General features: G+C 39.8%; 1 protein-coding gene across 4 annotated transcripts in view; it reads right to left on the minus strand.

Annotated features, from left to right (window-relative positions):
• HYDIN (HYDIN axonemal central pair apparatus protein) overlaps positions 1 to 20850 on the minus strand; it is a 421455-nt gene that overhangs the window by 237284 nt on the left and 163321 nt on the right. For all 4 annotated transcript variants that reach the window (XM_055366388.2, XM_055366390.1, XM_055366389.2 and 1 more), the window contains exons 15-18: positions 19417 to 19517; positions 16848 to 16983; positions 14315 to 14479; positions 12661 to 12813 (exon numbers count right to left, since the gene is read on the minus strand). In XM_055366388.2, coding sequence (XP_055222363.2) covers positions 12661 to 12813; positions 14315 to 14479; positions 16848 to 16983; positions 19417 to 19517 — 555 coding nt within the window. The remainder of the gene's footprint in view (positions 1 to 12660; positions 12814 to 14314; positions 14480 to 16847; positions 16984 to 19416; positions 19518 to 20850) is intronic.

A 20850-nucleotide genomic window follows, 5' to 3' on the forward strand; every position in this document is an offset into this window, starting at 1 on the left:
ACTGTATACTATCAGTGCACAAAACAGGAAGAGTCAATGCTTTAGTTGATAATGACCATGACAGTCATCTCTTAAAAGGGACATAAATCGGGTTGATGATGATGCTGGTAATGGGGAAGAAACATAAATTTTTATGGGGGAGAGAAGGTGGGATTTAAATAAAACCCACAACAGATCCATAAAAGGAAGTTTTACCTTAATTTCCTTTTGTAATGATAGGTGCTAGCTGTATAATTTAGTTAGAAAAAATATTTTTAAAAAACTAATTAAGAGCTGAGATGGACAAAATGAAGATGGACAGGCTTGCAAGGAATGCAGGAGACCAAGGTATTTTCCTTTTGTCTTCTGAACAGCCCTTAGTGACAAGGAAACCAAACTCCCTCCTTTAATTTTGGCTTCATATTATTCTCAGATGAATCATATTCAATCAGTAGAGCTTTCATTCTAAATTCAAGGAACGTGCTGACCCATCATGTTAAGTAACACTCCATCAATAGCTTTCTTTCTCTCAGTGTGGTTTATAATCAATATAAACTGCTGGAATCTATCTCTTGGGTTTTACATTAAGCTTTGGCAAAATGAAAAAGGTCTCAGGTGGGGTTGGGGGTGGGGGTGAGGGGCTCACAGCTCTCTGTTAAGCACAAACCTTTGCTTCTGGAAGTCTCTTAATACTATTATTACTGTTATCACTGTTATCCTCTTTGGCACTAAACGGGTCACTTCAGATGGCTCAGGAAGAACCCAATCCATTTTGGAATGACCATGACTTTTATGTGGCAAAAGAATAGATGCCCACCAAGATAAACTAGAATTTTCTTCTCTTCTTATTCCCTTATTCCTGTCAGTTTCTTTTTTAAATGATATATTTTTCCTTTTCATTTGACATGTAATAATTGTGCATATTTATGGAGTACAGAGTGATACTTTGATACATGTATACAATGTGCAATGATCAAATCAGGGTAATTAGCATATCCAGCTCCTCAAACATTTATCATTCTTTGTGTTGACAACATTCATGTTCTAGCTATTTGAAAATATACAATACAATATTGTTAACCAGTCACCCCACAGTGCTACAGAACACTAGAGCTTATTCCTCTTATCTAGTTGTAATTTTGTATCTGTTAACCAACCTCTCCTTTCTCCACCTCCCCTCTACCCTTCTTATCCTCTGTGGCCACAATTTTACTCTCTACTTCTATGATCTCAATTTTCTTTTAGCTCCCACATATGAGTGAGAACATGTGGTATTTATCTTTCTGTGCCTGGCTTATTTCACTTAATGTAATATCCTCCAGGCTCATCTATGCTGCTGGAATTAACAGGATCTCATTTCTTTTTACGCCTGAGTAGTATTATACTGTATATATATATCATATTTTCTTTATCCATTCATCTGTTGATGGACACTTAGGTTGGTTCCACATCTTGGCTTTTGTGAGTAGTGCTGCAGTAAGAATGTGGGTGCAGCCATCTCTACAACACTGATCTCCTTCCCTGTGGATAAGTACCCAATAGTGGGACTGCTGGATGATAGGATAGTTCTATTTTTACTTTTTTGAGCAGTCTCCATATTATTTTCAATAGTAGCTGTACTAATTTATATTCCTACTAACAGTGGATAAAAGCTCACTTTTCTCAGCATTATTGCCAGTATTTGCTGTTTTTTGTCCTTTTAATAATAGACATCCTAACTGGGGTGAGATGCTATCTCACTGTTTTGATATGCATGTGAGTTTCTTTTATAGATGTTTCACTATTAACGCAAAGATAAAAAATGTAGGAACAGAAAACCAAATACCACATGTAAGTGGGAGCTAAACATTGAGTACGCATGGACACAAAGAAGGGAACAAAAGATTCTGGAACCTACTTGAGGTGGAGGGTGGAAGGAGAGAGAAGGTCAAAAAACTATCTATTGGGTATTATTTTATTACCTGGGTGACAAAATAATCTGTACACCAAATCCCCACGACACATAATTTTCCTATATAACGAACCTGCACATGCACCCCTGAATCTAAAGTAAAAGTTAAGAACTCTGCTCTCTTATGCCAACTGAAAACACATTTTACCATCCTTTTGTAAGTGTTCATGTGATAATACCCAAAACACTAAAAAGTAGTTAAGAGGGCTGACTATAAATCAACGAGTTGAAGCTTTAAAACATGTCCCTTACGTAGAAAAAGAGGCGCAATTTTGAAAAAATGAAAAACTAGGTATAGCTTTACTCCAAACCAAGATAAACATCATATGGGCCACAAGTAGAACAGAAACAATAGAGAGGCCTGAACCTACAGACCTACTGGGCTCTAGGTTCTGAAACCAGTAGAGGCAGCTTGAGAAAGAAAAACAGGAACGAAAATGATCCTGCAGGAAGCAAGGAATGAGGCCTAATGTCCCCTGCTAAGACAGCCTCCCGGGATTTGAAAGAAGGCTGAACAAAGTTGTGATGTTCCTGAAGCTATACCTTATACACAGACTGTGCCAGTGGTGGTGGACGTGGTGGTGTTAAAGTAGAGACTGCTATGTAGACAAACCTGAGGCCAAGCCACTGGCCACTGCAGTGACTGAATCTGTGATTTCTCCAACATCCCCATGGGAGGAGAAGCCCAAATTTGATTCTGAATTAGTGGTCACTGTCTAGGCTGAAGGCAAATGTAAAAATGCTAGAAAAGAAGGTGTGAGCACTGAGAAGGAGAAAGAAACATCCCCCATATCAGATTGATTTATAATTTAAAATTCCAAATGCTCAGAAGAACAGCTGCAAACAATCAGGTAATGAATTTATTCTGGAACAATCAATAGTGCAAACTGAAATTGATTAGAAAATGCACCCGAGATTCTTAAAGAGATACAGAATAGGAGAATATACATAAAACAAAGATTGTGAAACCATAGCAGTGAGATAAGACTCAAGAATAAGCGGCTATAACCAATTACAAATCTTGGAATTGAAAAATATAGTCATTAAAATTAAACTGCCAATGTAAATAGATGGAATAAACTTTAGACTTGCCAAAATCAGACAGAATTTGCAAATTGAAACATACTGAAGAGGCAACAGAGGAAGAGGTGAAAAATATATATGAGAAGTAAAATAAAAACAGACATGTAGGATAGTACAAGAATATATATATAATATATATATAATATACACACACTGGTTGGGGTGTATGTGTGTGTGTGTGTGTGTGTGTGTGTGTGTGTGTTTTCTTAATGAAGGTAACAGAAAGAATGTCAGAGAAGAAACATTTGAAGAGATAATGGCTGAGACATTCCAGAATTTAAGGCTCAAATCCTCTGATATATTAAAGAGAAAAATTAAGAAAATCAAGGATAAAAACATAGTCTTAAGAGCAACTAGTGAGAAAAGACAAGTTACTTATAAAGGAACAATAATCAGACTAACAGCAAAATTTTTATCACCAACAATTAATGCCAGAGGTCAATCTTCAAAGAGTTGAAAGAAAAGAGAAAAACCATCAAATAGAATCATATGCTCAGCTAAACTAAGCATCGTAAACTACGGATCTCTAGCATTAGAAAGACATAATTTAGTAGAAAGAAACATAACCACAAAAAAGCACAGAAATACAAGAAATAAAACAAAAAAAATCAACCAACTATTTTGGTAACTAGTGAGTGATACAGAATGGACTCATATCCCAAAAATTCCTCTGTGCTCTGCCTATTTATCCATCCCTCGCACTAATCCCTGGCAACCACTGATCTTTTTACTGTCTCCATAGTTTTGCCTTTTCTAGAACGTCATACAATTGGAATCATACATATGCAGCCTTTTCAGGTTGGCTTCTTTCAGTTAGTAATATGCATTTAAGTTTTCTCCATGTTTTTTAGCATTTAAAATCATAAGACAATATTTGGAATAATTTTTTACCAATACATTTGCAAACTTTGATAAAATTAAAAATTCTAGAAAAATTTAAATCTGAATAGTCATTATAGAAAATGATTCATTAGTTACAATTTCCATACATTTCCATGCATCTCCTAACATCCATAGACACACCACGATCCTGAGACTAAATGGTTTTGTCATTAAGCAATAGATCCTACTTTATATAATGATTATATAAGATCTTTTCCAAGGATTAAAAAAAGAGGTAAGGATAACTCACATTCTAAGAATGCAGTATTTTTGGTATCAAAACCAGAGAAATGCAACATAAAAAAAAGTAAAACAACAAATGCAAAAATATAATATGATAGCAATCATATCAACAGCATACTCAAATAATAGTATATTATAATTGGTTGGATTCATCCTAGGAATGTAAAAGTGATTCACAACCAGAGAATCTGTTAATTTAATTTGTTATATTAACAGATAAGGAAAAAAATCATATAATCATCTGGATAGATACAGCAAATGCATTACATTTCAGCACGTGTTAATGATAACAAATAAGAAAGGATTAGAACTTTCTTAATGTGACATAGGCATTTACCAAAAACCTATAAGAGATGTTATGCTTAAAATGAAACATTTGGCCGGGCGCAGTGGCTCACACCTGTAATCCCAGCACTTTGGGAGGCCAAGGCAGATGGACCATGAGGTCAGGAGATCGAGACCATCCTGGCTCACACGGTGAGACCCCGTCTCTACTAAAAATACAAAATATTAGCCGGACGTGGTGGCAGGTGCCTGTAGTCCCAGCTACTCGGGAGGCTGAGGCAGGAGAATGGCATGAACCCAGGAGGCGGAGCTTGCAGTGAGCTGAGATCACGCTACTGCACTCCAGCCTGGGCGACAGAGCGAGACTCTGTCTCAAAAAAAAAAAAAAAAAAAATCAAAAAAAAGAAACATTTGAGGCTTTTTCATTAATGTGAGGAATAAGACAGAGCGTCTACTCTAACCTCTACTATTCAGCATTGCATTGAAAAGCCTATCTAATGCAATGAGTCAGGAAAAAGCAGCAAAGAATTAAGGATTGAAAAGGAAGCTTGCAGATAAAAGTCTACGAACAGAATTAATGAAGAGGTGTGGCAAAATTGAAAGCTGATACAAGAAAATTCAATAGTGCTCCTATAAATTATTATCTAGTTAGAAAATTCAATGCAAAAAGGTACCATTCACCAAAAGGAACTTAGGAGAGATGACAAAGGAAGTGTAAGACCTTTATGAAGAAAATTATAAGCCTTAATTAAAGGATATAAAAGAAATCCCAGTAGATATTCATAGTAAAGCTCCAGTGTTTATTTTCTAGGTATGCAAATTTGAGCTACTTATTTATCATCCCTGTGCCTCATTTTCCACATTGGTAAAATAGACATAATAATAAAATCTACCTAATCAAGTTGTTGAGGATCATGTAAAATAATACATACAAAAGGACTTAGAACAGTGCCTGATACATAACAAGTGTTATTGTTATCATTAAGCTGTAGCTTTTAAGACAGTAAGGGTAGTGACACTGAGATAGATAAATGGAATATAACAGAAAGCTCAGAAACCCACCTAGGCACATATTAAGTCTGAAGTATAACAGAGGAAGCAATATCAATGCATGAAAAAAGGAAAGAGTATGCAAGAACTGGTGATAGGACGAATGGCTTTCTTCATGAAAAAAATAGACTTTACTTGCATTAGATAAAAAAATAAACTTAGCTGGATTAAAGACATGAAAAATAGGAGTCTAAACCTATTCAAATAGAAGGACAGGGATTGATTTCCTAAACCATACACAGAAAACAATTATGGCTGGCCGCAGTGGCTCACACGTGTAATCCCAGCACTGGCTGAGGCGGGTGGATTACTTGAACCCAAGAGTTTGAGACCAGCCTAGGCAACATGGTGAAACCCCATCTCTACAAAAATTACAAAACTTAGCAGGGCATGGTGGCGTGTGCCTGTAGTCCCAGCTACTTGGTGGCTGAGGTGGGAGGATGGTTTGAACCTGGGAGGTGGAAGGCTGCAGTGAGCTGTGATTGTGCCACTGCACTCCAGCCTGGGTGACAGAGTAAGAACCTGAAAAAAAAGACAGTAAGAAAAGAACGAAACAAAGAAAGAAAGAGAAAGAAGGAAAGAAAGAAAGAAAATGGATACAGTGAAGAAAATGATTCATAAAATTGACATCAAAACTAAAAACATCTTTAAAAAATCCAAAACTTCATTACAAAGAAAGGGCTAGTATCCACAATATATAACATCTATAAATAAATAATTGATAATAGATAATTGACAGAAGAGGACACCTGAATGAAAATTCTCAATCTCAACAGTAATAAGGGATATATAAATTAAAACTACAATAAGATATCATTTCATGATCAGACTGGCAAGAACTTGAGTTGGACCATACTAAGTTTTAGCCACTACATAAATAGATACCTCAAACACTCCTGGAAGGGCACATTGATATAATCACTTTGGAGAGTAATTTGGCAACATCTAATGAGGTTGAAAATGTACCTATCTGAAGAGTCAACAAATTCCACTCCTAGATATACTCCCTATTTGTATATACCCAAAAACTCTTGCCTATGTACACAAGGAGACAAGTATTCTGTTCACTGCAGCATTGTTATAATAACCCAATTGTCAACAAGTAGGCAAAGAAATAAACATAATAAATGGTAAATGGAGTATCCACAGCAATTAAAATGAAATAACTAGATTTATAGGCATTAACATGGATAGACATTGGAAACATAATTTTGAGCCTGAAAAATAAGTTGCAGAATGTCACATACAGTGATATGATTTATATACATTTTAGAAGCAACAAAATGCCACAATATAGTATTTATGAATGCATATAATATATATTATGTAATAAATATAAAAACATGGTTTGGACACACATCAAATTCATGATACGGTTGCCTATGGGCAGAGAGAAAGGACATAGGACTGGCAAGGAGAATCTATGGAACTCCATAGACATTAACATTAATATATGATTTCTTTAAGTAAAGGATCTGAGGTAAATAAATGTGGGGAAAGATTAACGTGTTAATTTTTGTATCAAGTATATCTCTTGATTTTTTTCTGTATTAAAATATGTTTCATATACATAGTGTCTGACCTCCAGAATTAAATACTTCTATGGTAGAACAGACAGAAAATAGACTAAAATGTAGAGAAGCTGAGTGATGGCTGACTTTTATCATGCAACCTTGGCCAGTTCTCTTAACCAAGAGAATCTCGGTTATCTGATCTGCTGAATGAGGACACTGCAAACCTTAAGGGTAGTGGGTATGTGTTGAGAACACAGCACGTGCTAGGCATGAATCACATTAACACAAGAGTTGGGCTGTGAGCTAAAAACTAAATAGTATATTGTAAATTCATCTTAGGAAACAAAGCTACTATTTTGTAAAATCCATCAGAAACAAAAAGAATATAAAGAGGCTTAACAACTGTAGTTGCTGTCTGATTCATGCACATTTCTTTCCTTTTTCTTTATGCCTTTTTCCTCATCATTTCCCTCCACAGATGTAACAATTTAGAGGGCAGAGCTAATCTACTCATTGAAGCCTGAGAAACAGCCCATTCTATCTCCTCTTCACACACATTGTGGGGTGGAATAGCTTAATGATGTCATCTGTCAAAAGGCCCTGGAGTCATATTGTTTGTCTATTAGAAATGTCTGTAGCATGGAATCTTCTAATACAGTCAATTCCCCAAGGAGAAGACAGAGTTCCAGATCTACAGTGAGCCCCGGTATGCAGGGGTGATGCAGTGTACAAGGCATAGCTGCAGTTTTCTAAGGACCAGTTGCTATAAGAAGTTTAAAAGGAGCTCTCCGGTAATAGCCACAATTTTCACTCTCTCTGAAAATGGATAGAGTCCAGCACTGACAATCTCCCTTGATGTTAAATGCCTGCCAGCCAATTTCTTTCTGTTTGTCTATTTCTTTTGTTAAAGTAAGGGACACAACTTTGAATTTTAAACTTCTACTAGCTGTAGTAGTGAAGAATTTTTACACACATTTACATACATAACTAAATGCTCTATGTTATACTACAAAGGATAAAAAAGAAAGTGAAAAAGTAAATTGTGTGTCTTTATTTCAGATATACAATTGAAGGCATTTTGGTTGGCGGAAAAATGGCATTGTGGAGATAATTTATATATGTACATTTCAACACCCCTCTGCATAAAATGAAGTATATCCAGTCATTTTCTGTACTTCAGAAATACTCCTTAATTTCTTCTCCTGCCCTTTTAACAAATCCTACTCCTCTAGGTGTGTCTACCTTAAAGGGTCATTTATGAACATGAAACCGTGCTCCTTTCACCATTTCCAAGTCCATTTTCATAATCACTGCTGGGGTAAAGTTAGGCAGTTCATTAGCGCAGAGGAAAAGAGAAGGAATTTGAAAGTCAGACCAGTGGGGCCAGAACCAGGCCTGCCACTTACAAGTTGTGGCAATTAACTTAACCTATTTCTACCTAGTTAAAATGGGAATAATAACAGTATTTTCTCACAGAATTGTAGAAAATGAAATACTGTATATAAAGTGGCAAATAGAATGAAATAGATGTTAGTCAGAATTAACTTAGTGTCACCATATTGCCATCATTATAATTGTGAAGCCAGCTGCTACGTGCTGGAAAGTCAGTGCAGAGACTACTGTCATTTAAAGGAGACAGACACATCAACAAATACATACAGAAAGGGGGTTCCTATTTAAATGAGGAAATAACCCAGTGGCTGAGGGTCTGAAGGAGCTTTGAAAGCCCAATAATTCTCCCTTGCTGCCATATCACTGTGTACGGCTGTGGCAAGTGATGAAGAAAAATAAATGTTTTAAAAGAACCATGCTTGGATGAGGCATCTGAATTCCTGTTTCCTGGATCCAGGAATTCTAAGTATCTCATTACAATGGCCTTTCTCTGCAGATCACGGAGGCAGAAGGCCACTACAAAGATGTCTTGGTGCCATCTGAGTCCCAAGGTGTCACTGACATCTGGACCCAAGGTTTGAGCTAAAGGTAGCCAAGGCTGAATTAGAGCCAAGAGCAAAAAGAAAATGATTCCAGATGCTTCCAAACAAGTGCCGAGCAAGGCACTTCCTCTGCCTAGCAAGGGGCACCCATTAAAGGAGGCATCTGTCCTCCAGCCCAGTGCTGAGGTCCCTAGGGCCCTGGGGCACTGCTGCATCCTCACCCTTATTTCCGCTGCTCATAGGGAGGGGAAAGTCTCTCTTCCTGATAGAGCTCCCTGCATACAAGCAGAGCGCGCATTCTCCTGCCAACAGGGCCTTTCCATTCTCTGTTCCCACATTCTGAGATTTTTTTTTTTTTTTTTTACTCCTTCAAACCAGAGGTGCCTTATTTGATTGTTCCAAAGAAGTCGGCCTGCTGGGAACTGTTGGTGGAGGCTGATATTCCAGGCGCAGGCATTCCAAAGCAAAGGAGAGTCTACTGCTCCAGGTCACAGCACATTCTTCCTTGTACTAATCAACTTTTTTTACACTGAATATAAATTAAGTTTTAATAGAATATAAAAAATATAATCTTCACTGTTTCTTCATTCCATACTATATGAAGAGGTCCCAGGTGTTTTTAAAAATCATTTTTTTGTATAGTATTTGTTTCTGAGGAATTCCAAATTGCTCTAAGTGTCATTTATCTTCCAATATCACTGTGGAGGTAGGCTTCGGCTTCCCATCTCCTGACCCCTCTGCCTGATAACAAACAGATATTTCTTGCGAAGGGTAAATCTAATCACAGTGGTGCTGTGCTGTGTGGCCGCACATGAGGCTGAGTGTGACAGATGGCTGACAGTGAGTGCCACATCTGTGAAGGGCTGACATTCACCCTATGGCCAAAAGAGGACAGAGAATGGCCCCTCCTGTCACAGCATCCAACAAGAAAAGAGAAGACCTTCCAGCACCTGAATTTGTAATAGGCTTGGGGAATAAACTATTAATTGAAGCTCTCTCCTAATGCTTAGTAATTCCTGTAAGAATGCATTTGAAGGTTTGGTACTGTACATCAATTTGAAATTTTTCAGTTTCCTTCCACTGTAGTTAATTTCAAATTAGCATAGTTCAATTTTTGTAACGTTAATACATATCATATTTCTAGGACATCCAACAAAAATCTCAGCTGAAATAAGAGTTTAATTTTCCCCTATGAGAACTACCTGAAGTTGAAACCACTTTTCTTTTCTTCTTTTGTTTTTTTTTTGAGATGGAGTTTCGCTCTGTCACCCAGGCTGGAGTGCAGTGGTATGATCTCGGCTCACTGGACAGAGATTGACTCTTCCTCTCCCAGCATCAACTCGGTACTAAACCAGGAAGCAACACTTCCTAAGCAGTACCCTGTGCTTTCTACCAAACACATCAATTAACTAATTGGATAAAGACTAGTAAAAATGTCTTTTCTATAGGATTTTTCTTTAAACATTATGAAACAATATTCTTTACATGAGATCCACACAGTGCTAGAGCACGATTGGAGTTGTGTGAAAACCTCTATTAAAAAGACCAGTGACCATATGTGAATGTGGCTGCCTTCATAATGAGTAAAGATAAATGATAATAAAAATAAATAATGATGATAAATGGCTGCTAACTGGGACCAATGTCTCTGGTGAGCTGTCACAAGTCAGCAGAAAATGCCATTCCTTAAATTTTATGAAATTAATAATACTTGATTATTCAGAAATATCTGACAAATGCTGAAACTAAATGTTAGTTCTCATCCAAATGCAATAATTTGACGATAGGCAGAGGGCTATATAATTAAACATTTTACATTTAAATTTAGAAAACTATTTCTAAAATCAAGAATACTTTCAATTATTGAATTAGAAATTCCTAAACTCTACAAAACCCCCACCATTTCATGTCTGTTCTTGTGCAAAAATAAAATAAAAATTAGCTTATAGAAGACTAGCAGGTCTAAATGTCATTATGAAATACAGTTGACCCTTGAACAACATGAGTTTGAACTGCATCAGTCCACTTTTATGTGGATTTTCTTCCACCTTTGCCACCGATGGGACAGTAAGATCAACCCCTTCTCTCCCTCCTCCTCCTCAGCCTACTTAATGTGAAGATGATGAGGATGAAGATCTTTACGATGATTACCTGCACTTAATGACTAAGTATGTTTTTGCTTCCTTATGATTTTCTTAATAACATTTCTTTTCTCTAGCTTACTTTATTGTAAGATACAGTATGTGATACATATAACATAGAAAATATGTGTTAATCGACTGTTATTGGAAAGGCTTCTGGTCAACAGTAGGCTGTTAGCAGATAAGTTTTTGAGAGGTCAAAAGTTGTATGTTTCTTTTGCTGTGCTAGAGCTCTTTAGTTTAATTAGGACCCATTTGTCAATTTTTGTTTTTGTTGTAATTGCTTTTAGAATCTTTGTCATAAAATCTTTGCTAGGGTCCATGTGCAGAATGGTATTTTCTAGGTTATCTTCCAGCATTTTTATAGTTTTAGGTTTTACATGTAAGTCTTTCATCCATCTTATTTTTGCATATGGTGTGAGGAAGGGGTCTAGTTTCAATCTCCTGCATATGACTAGCCAGTTATGCAAATGCCATTTATTGACTAGAGAATATTTTCCCCACTGCTTTTGTCAACTTTGTCAAAGATAAGATGGTTGTAAGCTGTGTGGCATTATTTCTGGGCTCTCTATTCCGTTGCATTGGTCTATGTGTCTGGAATGAAATCATGTCCTTTGCAGCAACATGGATGGAGCTGGAGGCCATTATCCCAAGCAAATTAACACAGGAACAGAAAACCAAATGTCACACAAAGAAGGGAACAAGAGACACTGGGGCCTACTTGAGGGTGAAGGATGGGAGGAAGAGAGAATATAAAAACTACCTATTGGATACTATGCTTATTACCTGTGTGATAAAATAATCTGCACACGAAACCTGTGACATACAATTTACCTGTGTAACAAACCTGCACATGTACCCCCTGAAACTAAAATAAAAGTTTAAAAAAAAGTTATATGTGAATTTTCAACTGCGTGGGGGTTTGGTGTCCCTAATCCTCACATTGTTCAAGGGTCAACTGTACATAGAAATGAGACAAATCCATTTCTAAAACCATTTTACATCTATTTTGTATCTGTCTTTGCTGTTCACTTTAATTTCTGTTTTTGGTGAATACTCTCCTGTATTTCATACATCCTCACAAACTACCTTAAAATATTGCTAGAAGGAAGAGAGGAAAAAAATAGAATAAACACACCAACATATGTATAGCCAAAAGGACTCAAATTAAAGGGAGCACTTTTAGTTAAAGAGACATCTAAAAAGTGTTTTTTTGAGGGCTGGGGCTGGGCTTAGGTACAGTTCAGTAGGGGAGTTTGTTGACCTCCGAAGCATCTTCCTGAACTGGGATTCTATTGACTGTACTTGCCTGTTTACCAAAAGACATGCACACTGTGTTTCTTAATCAACAAAAAGTATTATAATAGGCATCCCTTGAGCTAAGGCGTCCCTTAATCAACAAAATTATTAATTGATGCATACATTATTATGTTAACTTATTATAATAAAGAAGAATTGGGGATGGGAATGATGTGGTTTAATACAACAACATAACCATGCAAATCTCTGCTTCTGGTGATCATTTTCAAAGACATGTTGCAAAAATAGGGCCATTGCCTATAAGCCAAAGCTGTGTTTCATCATGTCCCATGACTTACCATGTGTGCCTGGAAAAATGCGGGAATGAAGGACTGGTTGCATAGGTTGAGAATCCTGGAAGAGTCTTTTAGGACGTAGATATTCCCGAAGTCCACTTGATTGGGATGGACGTAGATAACTGGGCCTTCTCCAGCGCTCTTTAAGTGACATACCTGAGTTCCGCCAGAGAGAAAGAACACAGGAACAGCTGGAAATGGCTAGCCACTTTTAGCCATTCCTTCAACAAAAAGCAAGGGCAAAAGAGGATGCTTATGAGAACTGGCACCCCTTCCCACTGGTGTGCTGTGGTCTCGGGAACACAGCAAGGGCCATGCTGGTCAGACCTGTGAATCCAGCCTGGATTTCCTCCCCGGAAAGAATGAGCAGCTTCCCCAGGTCAGCCCAGAGCCATGCATTGAGGGGAAACCAGAATCTGGGTCCCCTCCATCCCACACAGCACTCCAGCCTCAACGACACTTAGTACGGAGTTAAGGGTCAGCACTTCAAAGTCAGATGTGGCTGGGTTTGAGTTCCAGTTCTGTTGCTTTACAAGTGGTGTGGCAGGGCAGGGCCACTGCACATAGTTGTGAGGGTTGGAGATTGAAATCCACTTTGCTCTACTCTCTTCTTCCTGCCCCCGGAGCCAGGCACTGTGTCTGCCTGAGGAAGGTGGCCCTTTTCTTTCACAAAGTTCCGGCTGCTCAGCAAGCTACCCTCTCATGGGCTGCATCTGTGCAGGGGGGTAGGACAGCAGCACAGTGAGCCTCGTGGGGGACCTGAACTGGTGGCATGTTTTGGGGTTGGCCTGCCTTGGTGATGCTGCTTTATAAGTTAAGTGGCTTATTTACGGCATCTTATATGGAAGAGATAAAAGCAAAATCCTAGTGTTTTACGCTGTCTAAGCAATCAGAGTCACATCAAAGAAATGTAAGGTGACATCACTAGTTCCCAAGTAAACCACATGTCTAGGAATACAGAGCCTGTTGGGCAACCTCCTGTAGGATTCGATGTTTATCCTTCAACTCAGCCTAAGCAGTGGAGAGCTTTCCATGAATCCCTCTTCCTCTTCCTCTTGGAGAGAGACTATTTCTCTTAACAGCTTGAGTAGGCTGATGGCACATTAGCTTGAGTAGGCTAATATGAGCCATGAGTCAAGTCAATATACAAGAAAAGCTCAGGTGAGCAGTGAAGGAAACTGATCTCCCAGCCTACAGGTGACAAACCATGATACCCAAACCCAGCTTTGCACCAGGAACAACCAAGGAGCTTATTAAAAATACAGATGTGCTGGCTCCCATACAGATGTGCTGGCTTCCTCCCCTCAGAGTTTCTGATTTAAAAGGACTGGAGAGGGGTCAGGCATGTGTGACAGTGTGTGTGTGTGTGTGTGTGTGTGTGTGTGTGTGTCAGAGAGAGAGAGAGAAACTCCTGGTATCCTGTTAGGTTTAAGGATGATTGCTATAAAACACCACTTCTGTTAGACGTAGCCATAAACAGATTCTGTAAAGACACATAGCACTGGTATTTTACCATTGCAGAGTAAAAACATAAAACCCTACAACTCCAAGCAACTAGGGTGTATGTGAATACGGTGTGGGCCTCAAATGAGAAAGCTCAAAATGTTTGAGAAGAAGCACAGCAATTTCAATTGCAGTTCTGAAAATGGACTCTCACCAAAGGGGGGTCCTGGCTCCCAAAGATTGAGATGTAAACCGTGGATCTGTGTTCTCCAGTGACCTGGGTCTCCAGGACCAGTGGTATGTGGATGGTGCTGCTTGGGGAGATGACCCCACTGGGGGTGGGGCTGGAAAACAGCACAGTAGGCACCTCCTCACACACCTGGGGGAGAGAAAACCAGAGGGGTAAGGACAGCACAGCATGGAACAAATAGCGTATTTGCTTATTTTGAAGTGTTTTCCTGAGTCCATAGAGGTGTTTTAGAAATGTCTTATTATTCAAGCAAGTAAATAGGGATGAGCACCCCAATTCAGCCAAAAGGAAGTTTGGTTAAGTGGGATGTGCATGAGGCCCAAAATTCAAAGTGCCCAGCACAGCAAGATGCAGAATTATCCACAACACAATTAAGTTCAGGGCAACAGCTTTCCATTTTCCTTAGGAAAAGGAAAAGGTCCACTTTCCACTTTCCAAGTTCCTTAACCTGGCCCTCTGCACCCTCACGCATCATCCCCACTCCCTTGCCCTTTGTGCTCCATCAATAGAGGCTGCTGGTGTTTCCTGAATCCATGATGCTGCTTCTGACCTCCAGTCCTTTGCACTTGTGGTGACTCCTCCTAGAACGCCCATACCCGTCAACCCATCTGGCACACTCATCCTGAATTCTCCCTCTGTTCCTCAAGGGCCCTAGGGTGGGAACCTTTCCTCTGTCCCGAGGGAGCATCCTGTGCAGTCCTTTTCCACAGCATGCACTGGACAGCACCATGCCACCTGCATGTCCCGCTGACAACTTCTTAGCATACAGCTGGGCCTCTCCTCTCTACATGACCGCTTTCTGACCCAAAGCATATGCTCAGTTTTTAAAGTGAGGAATGAATGAATGAATGAACAACTGTCCAGTATTGACCAATTTGTGTTACTCAGAACCCTGTTCTGCACCATATTACCAGCTTTTATGCATCAAGAACGCAAATAAAATTTTTAAAATGCTACTATATAACTCTGGGAACCATTTCTCAGAGCCTCTGCTGCTGGGGAGGAAGACAGAGCATGCAGGTGTCACCTGCCTGGGGTACGCCACAGTCTCTCTGCATCTGGTCTGGCCTAACATGGCCCAGTCTAACTCCTCCCTGTGCCGCAGTCTCCGCCGAGCCTTATGAGAGCCTGAGGTCGGACTGATCTCTTTACCTAGGTTTTGGTATCTTGTTTATTATGGATTTTTTGGAATTAATTTTGATTTCTTACAATATGGCATGGAAATACTAAGTATCTTGAGTGTTTGGCTTCCCCTTAAATTTTGTGCCCAAGGCAAGTGCCTCATCCTATGCCCAGTCCTGCTGTGCAGAAACAACTTCCCCTGACCCCAGATGCACACTCCACTCTGAGTTCTTGAAATGATCATGCACTGTGCAGGGCTGGCCTGGCCTGCTGTGGAGCATCTGAGTGTTAGACCTTGTCTCCTGTCACCCTAACCCTTGGCTTCTAGTTCTGTCTCAGAGAAACCCATAGAACCATTCTATTTCTCTCTTACGTAACAGCCCCATGACTTGTGAAAGGTAGCTGTGTTATCCTAGCTAATTCTATTCTGTTTCAGATTAAACACACATATGATTGGATTTGCAGATGCCGTGGATTGCCATTTTGGTTACTGTGAACATGGTGCTTTTTCTTCTTCAAGTTTCCATTAGAAAAATACAATGACAACATCTGAAGACAAAATTCTGGCTGTGTTCTGACCAGCAGCTATCACCTTCCTTTACCTAAAGGTGGTAATTCTCTGCGGCAGCCTAAACTTGCCTTAGTTCTGTGGCCTCCATATTGCTGTTTTAACTCCCATTGATCTTGTAGCCAAATAAACCCCCATATGACATTTTTGCATACATTTTAGTTAGAATATTGTACTCCTATAACTGACTTTTATACCCAAATGCATTCTTGGTAAACTGCATCTCAGTAGTAACCTTCCATTACTCTAATCTGTACAGATTTTTAAAAAATTGTTTATCCATCTGTTTAACTCCTTAGTCTCCCACTTAGCTGGGTGTAGTGGCATACGGACAGCCACATTTCATAAAACATGAAGAGATAATTCCTCCTTTCTTATTCCTGTATTGTCGCTAGCTTTCTGGTCCAACAAATCTACTTATAAATATTGCATTACTTACTGATGCCATTCAACTCACAGCCATGGACATAATGAAAACTCCTAGCTCATTTCCCATGCATGGTTAGTTCACAGGCAATTATTTGCAGGTGCAATTCTGCATGTTGGCTTAATTGACACTTTCCCTTGTTTATCAAGGGTAATTTCTCTGGGAAATTAACAACGATTTACACCTCCAGCTGCTCAGGCATGCAGCTAGCAATCCAACTGTGACTTTATAACCCGATCCTTAGACTATCTAAGGGTTAAAAATCAGCATTACTTAAGGTCATGTGTTCAGGAATGTGGCACTTCAGAGGGATTTCTCTTTCTCATCAAGGGAACTCAATGGAAGAATAATTAATACTGAAGAAGGAGAAAGGAACTCACCTGAGGCTGGACCTCATAGAATCCTGGGAGGTCATCTTGATTGGCAAGCTGGAGTGTTTTCTCATACGGGTACTTCAGGAAGCAGTGCCCAAAGTCCACCTCTGTATTCACCAGGTGGAGGGCAGGTACAACACACCTGCTCGGAGGAGCCCATCACACAATTCAAAACAGAGAGCTTGTTTACATACAGAAAACGCAGAGCCCCAAGCGAGATACATTTGTCAGTGTCATATAGTAGTTTTTCTCTAATAACCACATTAGTCACTTTCAAAGCTTTTCTCCTCCTCTCTTCCCTGTCTCTTGGCCCCCAGTCACCACTTTTTAATCAAAAAAGGACTAGAAGCAGAACTCCTTGAAGAGCTGTCTGGTGGGTAATGACTCACATTTCCATTGTTTTATATATTTGGCCTTCTTTGGGCAAGGGGTCCCCATGGCGCAAGATCCTTAGGGTAGTGAATCTGTTTCCATGCCAAACAGGGCCAATGCCACCAGCATGTGGTCCTAACTAGCTGTGACGCTTTGGACCAGTCAGAAAGCCCCCCAAGGACTAGCGACAGCTCACATCATCTAAATAACAATAATAATGCTAATTCCTATGCAGAACAGCTGTCTTGGATGCAGAGGCTCAGGTGGCTGCTTGGTCCAGAACTGGCACTGTGACGGGGTTGTCACTGTGCCGACATGGCGGGGGTGAGGTGGGGGGAGAGGGAGGGAGGGTTGTATGCAGAAAAGAGGGGAGTTGAAGCCCTGTGTTTACCATTGGTCTATTATTAGGTGACTTGGATTTTATTTGCCGTCTGTGACTCTCAATGTCTATCCTACCCTTTGTCATTGTTTCAGTATAGTGCAATGGTGAAGAGTACCAGCTTTTGAATTTGCAGAGCCAGCTTCAAAGACTGACCTTACTAAGTACAACCTGTGTAACCTTGGGCAAGCTGCTTTCTGTCTCAGAGTCCCATTTCTCTCATAGGTAAAATGAGGATAATTCTAGGGATTGATATTGGCATTATAAACTCTTCTTAGGGTGCTGGAAGGGCATAGCCCAGCACCAGGTAAGTGCCCAGTAAGAGGGAGTGAGCCTGTGGCAGAATCATGGCAGGCTGTCACTGCTGGCTCTCTGGAGAGAGTTACTTGAGGCTGCAGTTCTAAAAGCAATTCTTCTGTTAAGAGTCAGTAGTTCCTACAGATTACACCAAAAATAAGGACATGAAAGAGCCTTTCTTTAACCGCAAAGTTTGTGATTTTGCATGAGTGTTCATTTCTAGCTGGAATGGAAGTTGTCTGTTGACCCAGTGACTTTCTTAAAGCTAATCCTTTACTACCTGAAATACTGTGACTGAGAGGGCTTATACTACTTGACTTGGTTCACAGAATATAAGTAGAAAACTCATAGCCTCTTTAGACCTTTTTTTTTTTTAATTTAGAATTGCCTATCGATAGCTGTAGGGAAAGGGGCTAGAAAGTATCTGAATAAGCCTGCATAGACAAGAAATGCAGGACTAGACTCAAAGGCAAACCTGGGCATATAAAGGACCACATTAGGGTTTTTACTGTTTGTAAACAAAGGAAAAAATAGGTCTTGAAAGAATACTAAGTAGGTCACAGTGGGAACCCTAATTTATTTCTGCACTGCTATTTATCTTCATCCAAGCCCAAGACACGTGAAATAGTGTCAGTTACTAACTCCCCACCAACCAGCACATCTGCCCCATCTTTAAAGTGTATGTCTTCCTAAGATTCACAAGAGATCAGAATTCCAGAGATTGACATATTAGCATGATTATCAGTTTTCCTAAGTCATTTTCTCTATTTCCTATACATAGCATTTGCATACATACAACTTAAAGTCCCAGATCTGGACACTGATTGCTTTGGGAAGAGTGTGGCCCCAGGATTTTATTTGGGATCACATCATCATTAGTTGATGACACCACCACCCTCATCAGCAGTACTGCAATGACTGTAGCTTGGTCAAAAAGACACAGTCAACAAATGGCTGAGCCAGGATTTTAACCCAGCTGCCTCTCTCAAATAGAGAGAGGAGTTGGAGATGGTTCTGAGGAGTATACATTGTTAAAGATGAGCCTCATCTTGGGGGCCCACTCCTAGCCTGAAATTCAAGTCACAGCAACAGTGTCCCGGGGCAGGGACCTCTTGGCTCTATGGATCTTCCACTGCAGGACTGACAGCAACACCTTCCTATTGCATAACTCTGGAGCACTATGTTGAAAGATGAAAATAAAAACTAGCAGCTCTTCACCTCTTCCTGCTAAAACCTTTCTGGTTACATACTTTGAAAGTCAAACCCGTTAGAGAGGGTCTGACCCGTTCACTATTCTTAGGATTCTCTGCCTAAACTCTACAAAACACACACACTTCTTATCTCCACCAAAGGTGCTTTAGAAACATTTGCTGCTTTGTCATTTGAATGTCAGATTCAACTTCCCTTCCCAGGAAGGCAGGACAAACTCAGTGTGCTTGGGTTGGCAGGCCAGCTGCCTTCTGGGAGGCAGCCCATTACAGGAGGCTCGGGGGCGACTCAGGAGAAGAGCAAGCTGGGGAGCAATACCTTGCTGTAATTAAGAGCGCCAGCACCTCTTCTCCGATGCCCTCCACGTCCACCACGAGTGCCAGCTCGTATTTCTGTACAGTGTTGGAGCATAATGTCACCTGGAAAGAAAAAGGTGACAAGTTGGTCTTCGAAAAAGCACGTTCTCTCTACACGGGGGAGAGGAGCCTCCGGAAGACTATGCTGATCAGGTGGTTTCTAAGTGCTTTATGGATATATAGCATTTTACATTTTTAGTTGAACAAGTTACATTGTGGGGTCAGGGCATGCTGAGTGTTTTCAAAGGCCAGGGTAGAAACCAAATGGCTGTTAGTACAATGGCTCTGCTCATTTCCGAGGAGGTTTTGTCAAAGAAGCCACATACCTGCATAAGGGGAAAAAAGAGCATGAACGATGAGCAACATCGAACCAACTTTAATTACTGCAATTTAAATTGTTCCCTACCTCTGGGCTATATGATTTATGAAAATGTAATATACTAGTAAAACACTATGGCACAAGTTATCTTACAGTAAAATAAATGGAAATAACCATGTCAGTTCCAGAAAATGGTGTAAGAAATCAGTCTGCTTTACCAAAATCTTGCCCCCACCATCCCACATTCTTTATTACAGCAGAAAATAGAAAGTTCCAAAGAAAGGTCTATTTGAGGACAATAGAACATGGTCAAACCATAAACAGATTTCAGAACTCATTGGTACTTAGATTCCAATTCCAGCAAGTTGGAGTTAAGCAGTAATGAATTGCACAGACAATTCATTTAAGAAGTTTAGCAGTTGCTAGGAGAGATTGAGGGTCAAGGGAGGCTCTTGGGGGGCTCAGAACATTTTACCCTGTGTTTTTATTTCATGCTGTGAAGCTGTACATTTAGGCTTTCAGAAGCCTTGTTACGATTTTTAATTGCTTCAAAATTATATGTACTGGAAGAGATAGTTTCAAGTCTAGAAAACAGCTTCTGGCATGGGTTAAGGCTTTTCTATCTATAAATTATGCATCTGGTACTAATTAAAATGTTTTCAGTTGCAGAGGGAATCACTGGATGCAAATTTGAGTCCACACAGACCTGGCTGAAGTGTAGATCAAGAGGGAAAACTGGAGCTTGGAGAAAGCTTTTCCAAATATAAAGGAAAAATAAAGTGAAGATGAAGTCATTGATTTGGAAAGAAACAGAGAATCCTAGTGTGACTGTAACCTCCTGTTTATGTATCTGGGCTGTGGCTAGAAGGAAGAACAAGTGGTTTTGGCAGAAGGCTGCTAGCAAGACGCTGTGTCTTTTAAAATCTTCCTGAGATATCTGGGAAGCAACAACAACAACAAACAACAACAGCAAAAGAAAAGAGGGAAGACAGTTAAGGGTGAAATAATTCCACTGGTGGCACTGTGAGGCGATAACCAAGGCAAAGCAATATCCTGATTGCAGACAAAACATGGAAG

The sequence above is a fragment of the Gorilla gorilla genome, chromosome 18, assembly GCF_029281585.2.
Source record: "Gorilla gorilla gorilla isolate KB3781 chromosome 18, NHGRI_mGorGor1-v2.1_pri, whole genome shotgun sequence".
In the NCBI taxonomy this organism is placed as follows: domain Eukaryota; kingdom Metazoa; phylum Chordata; class Mammalia; order Primates; family Hominidae; genus Gorilla; species Gorilla gorilla.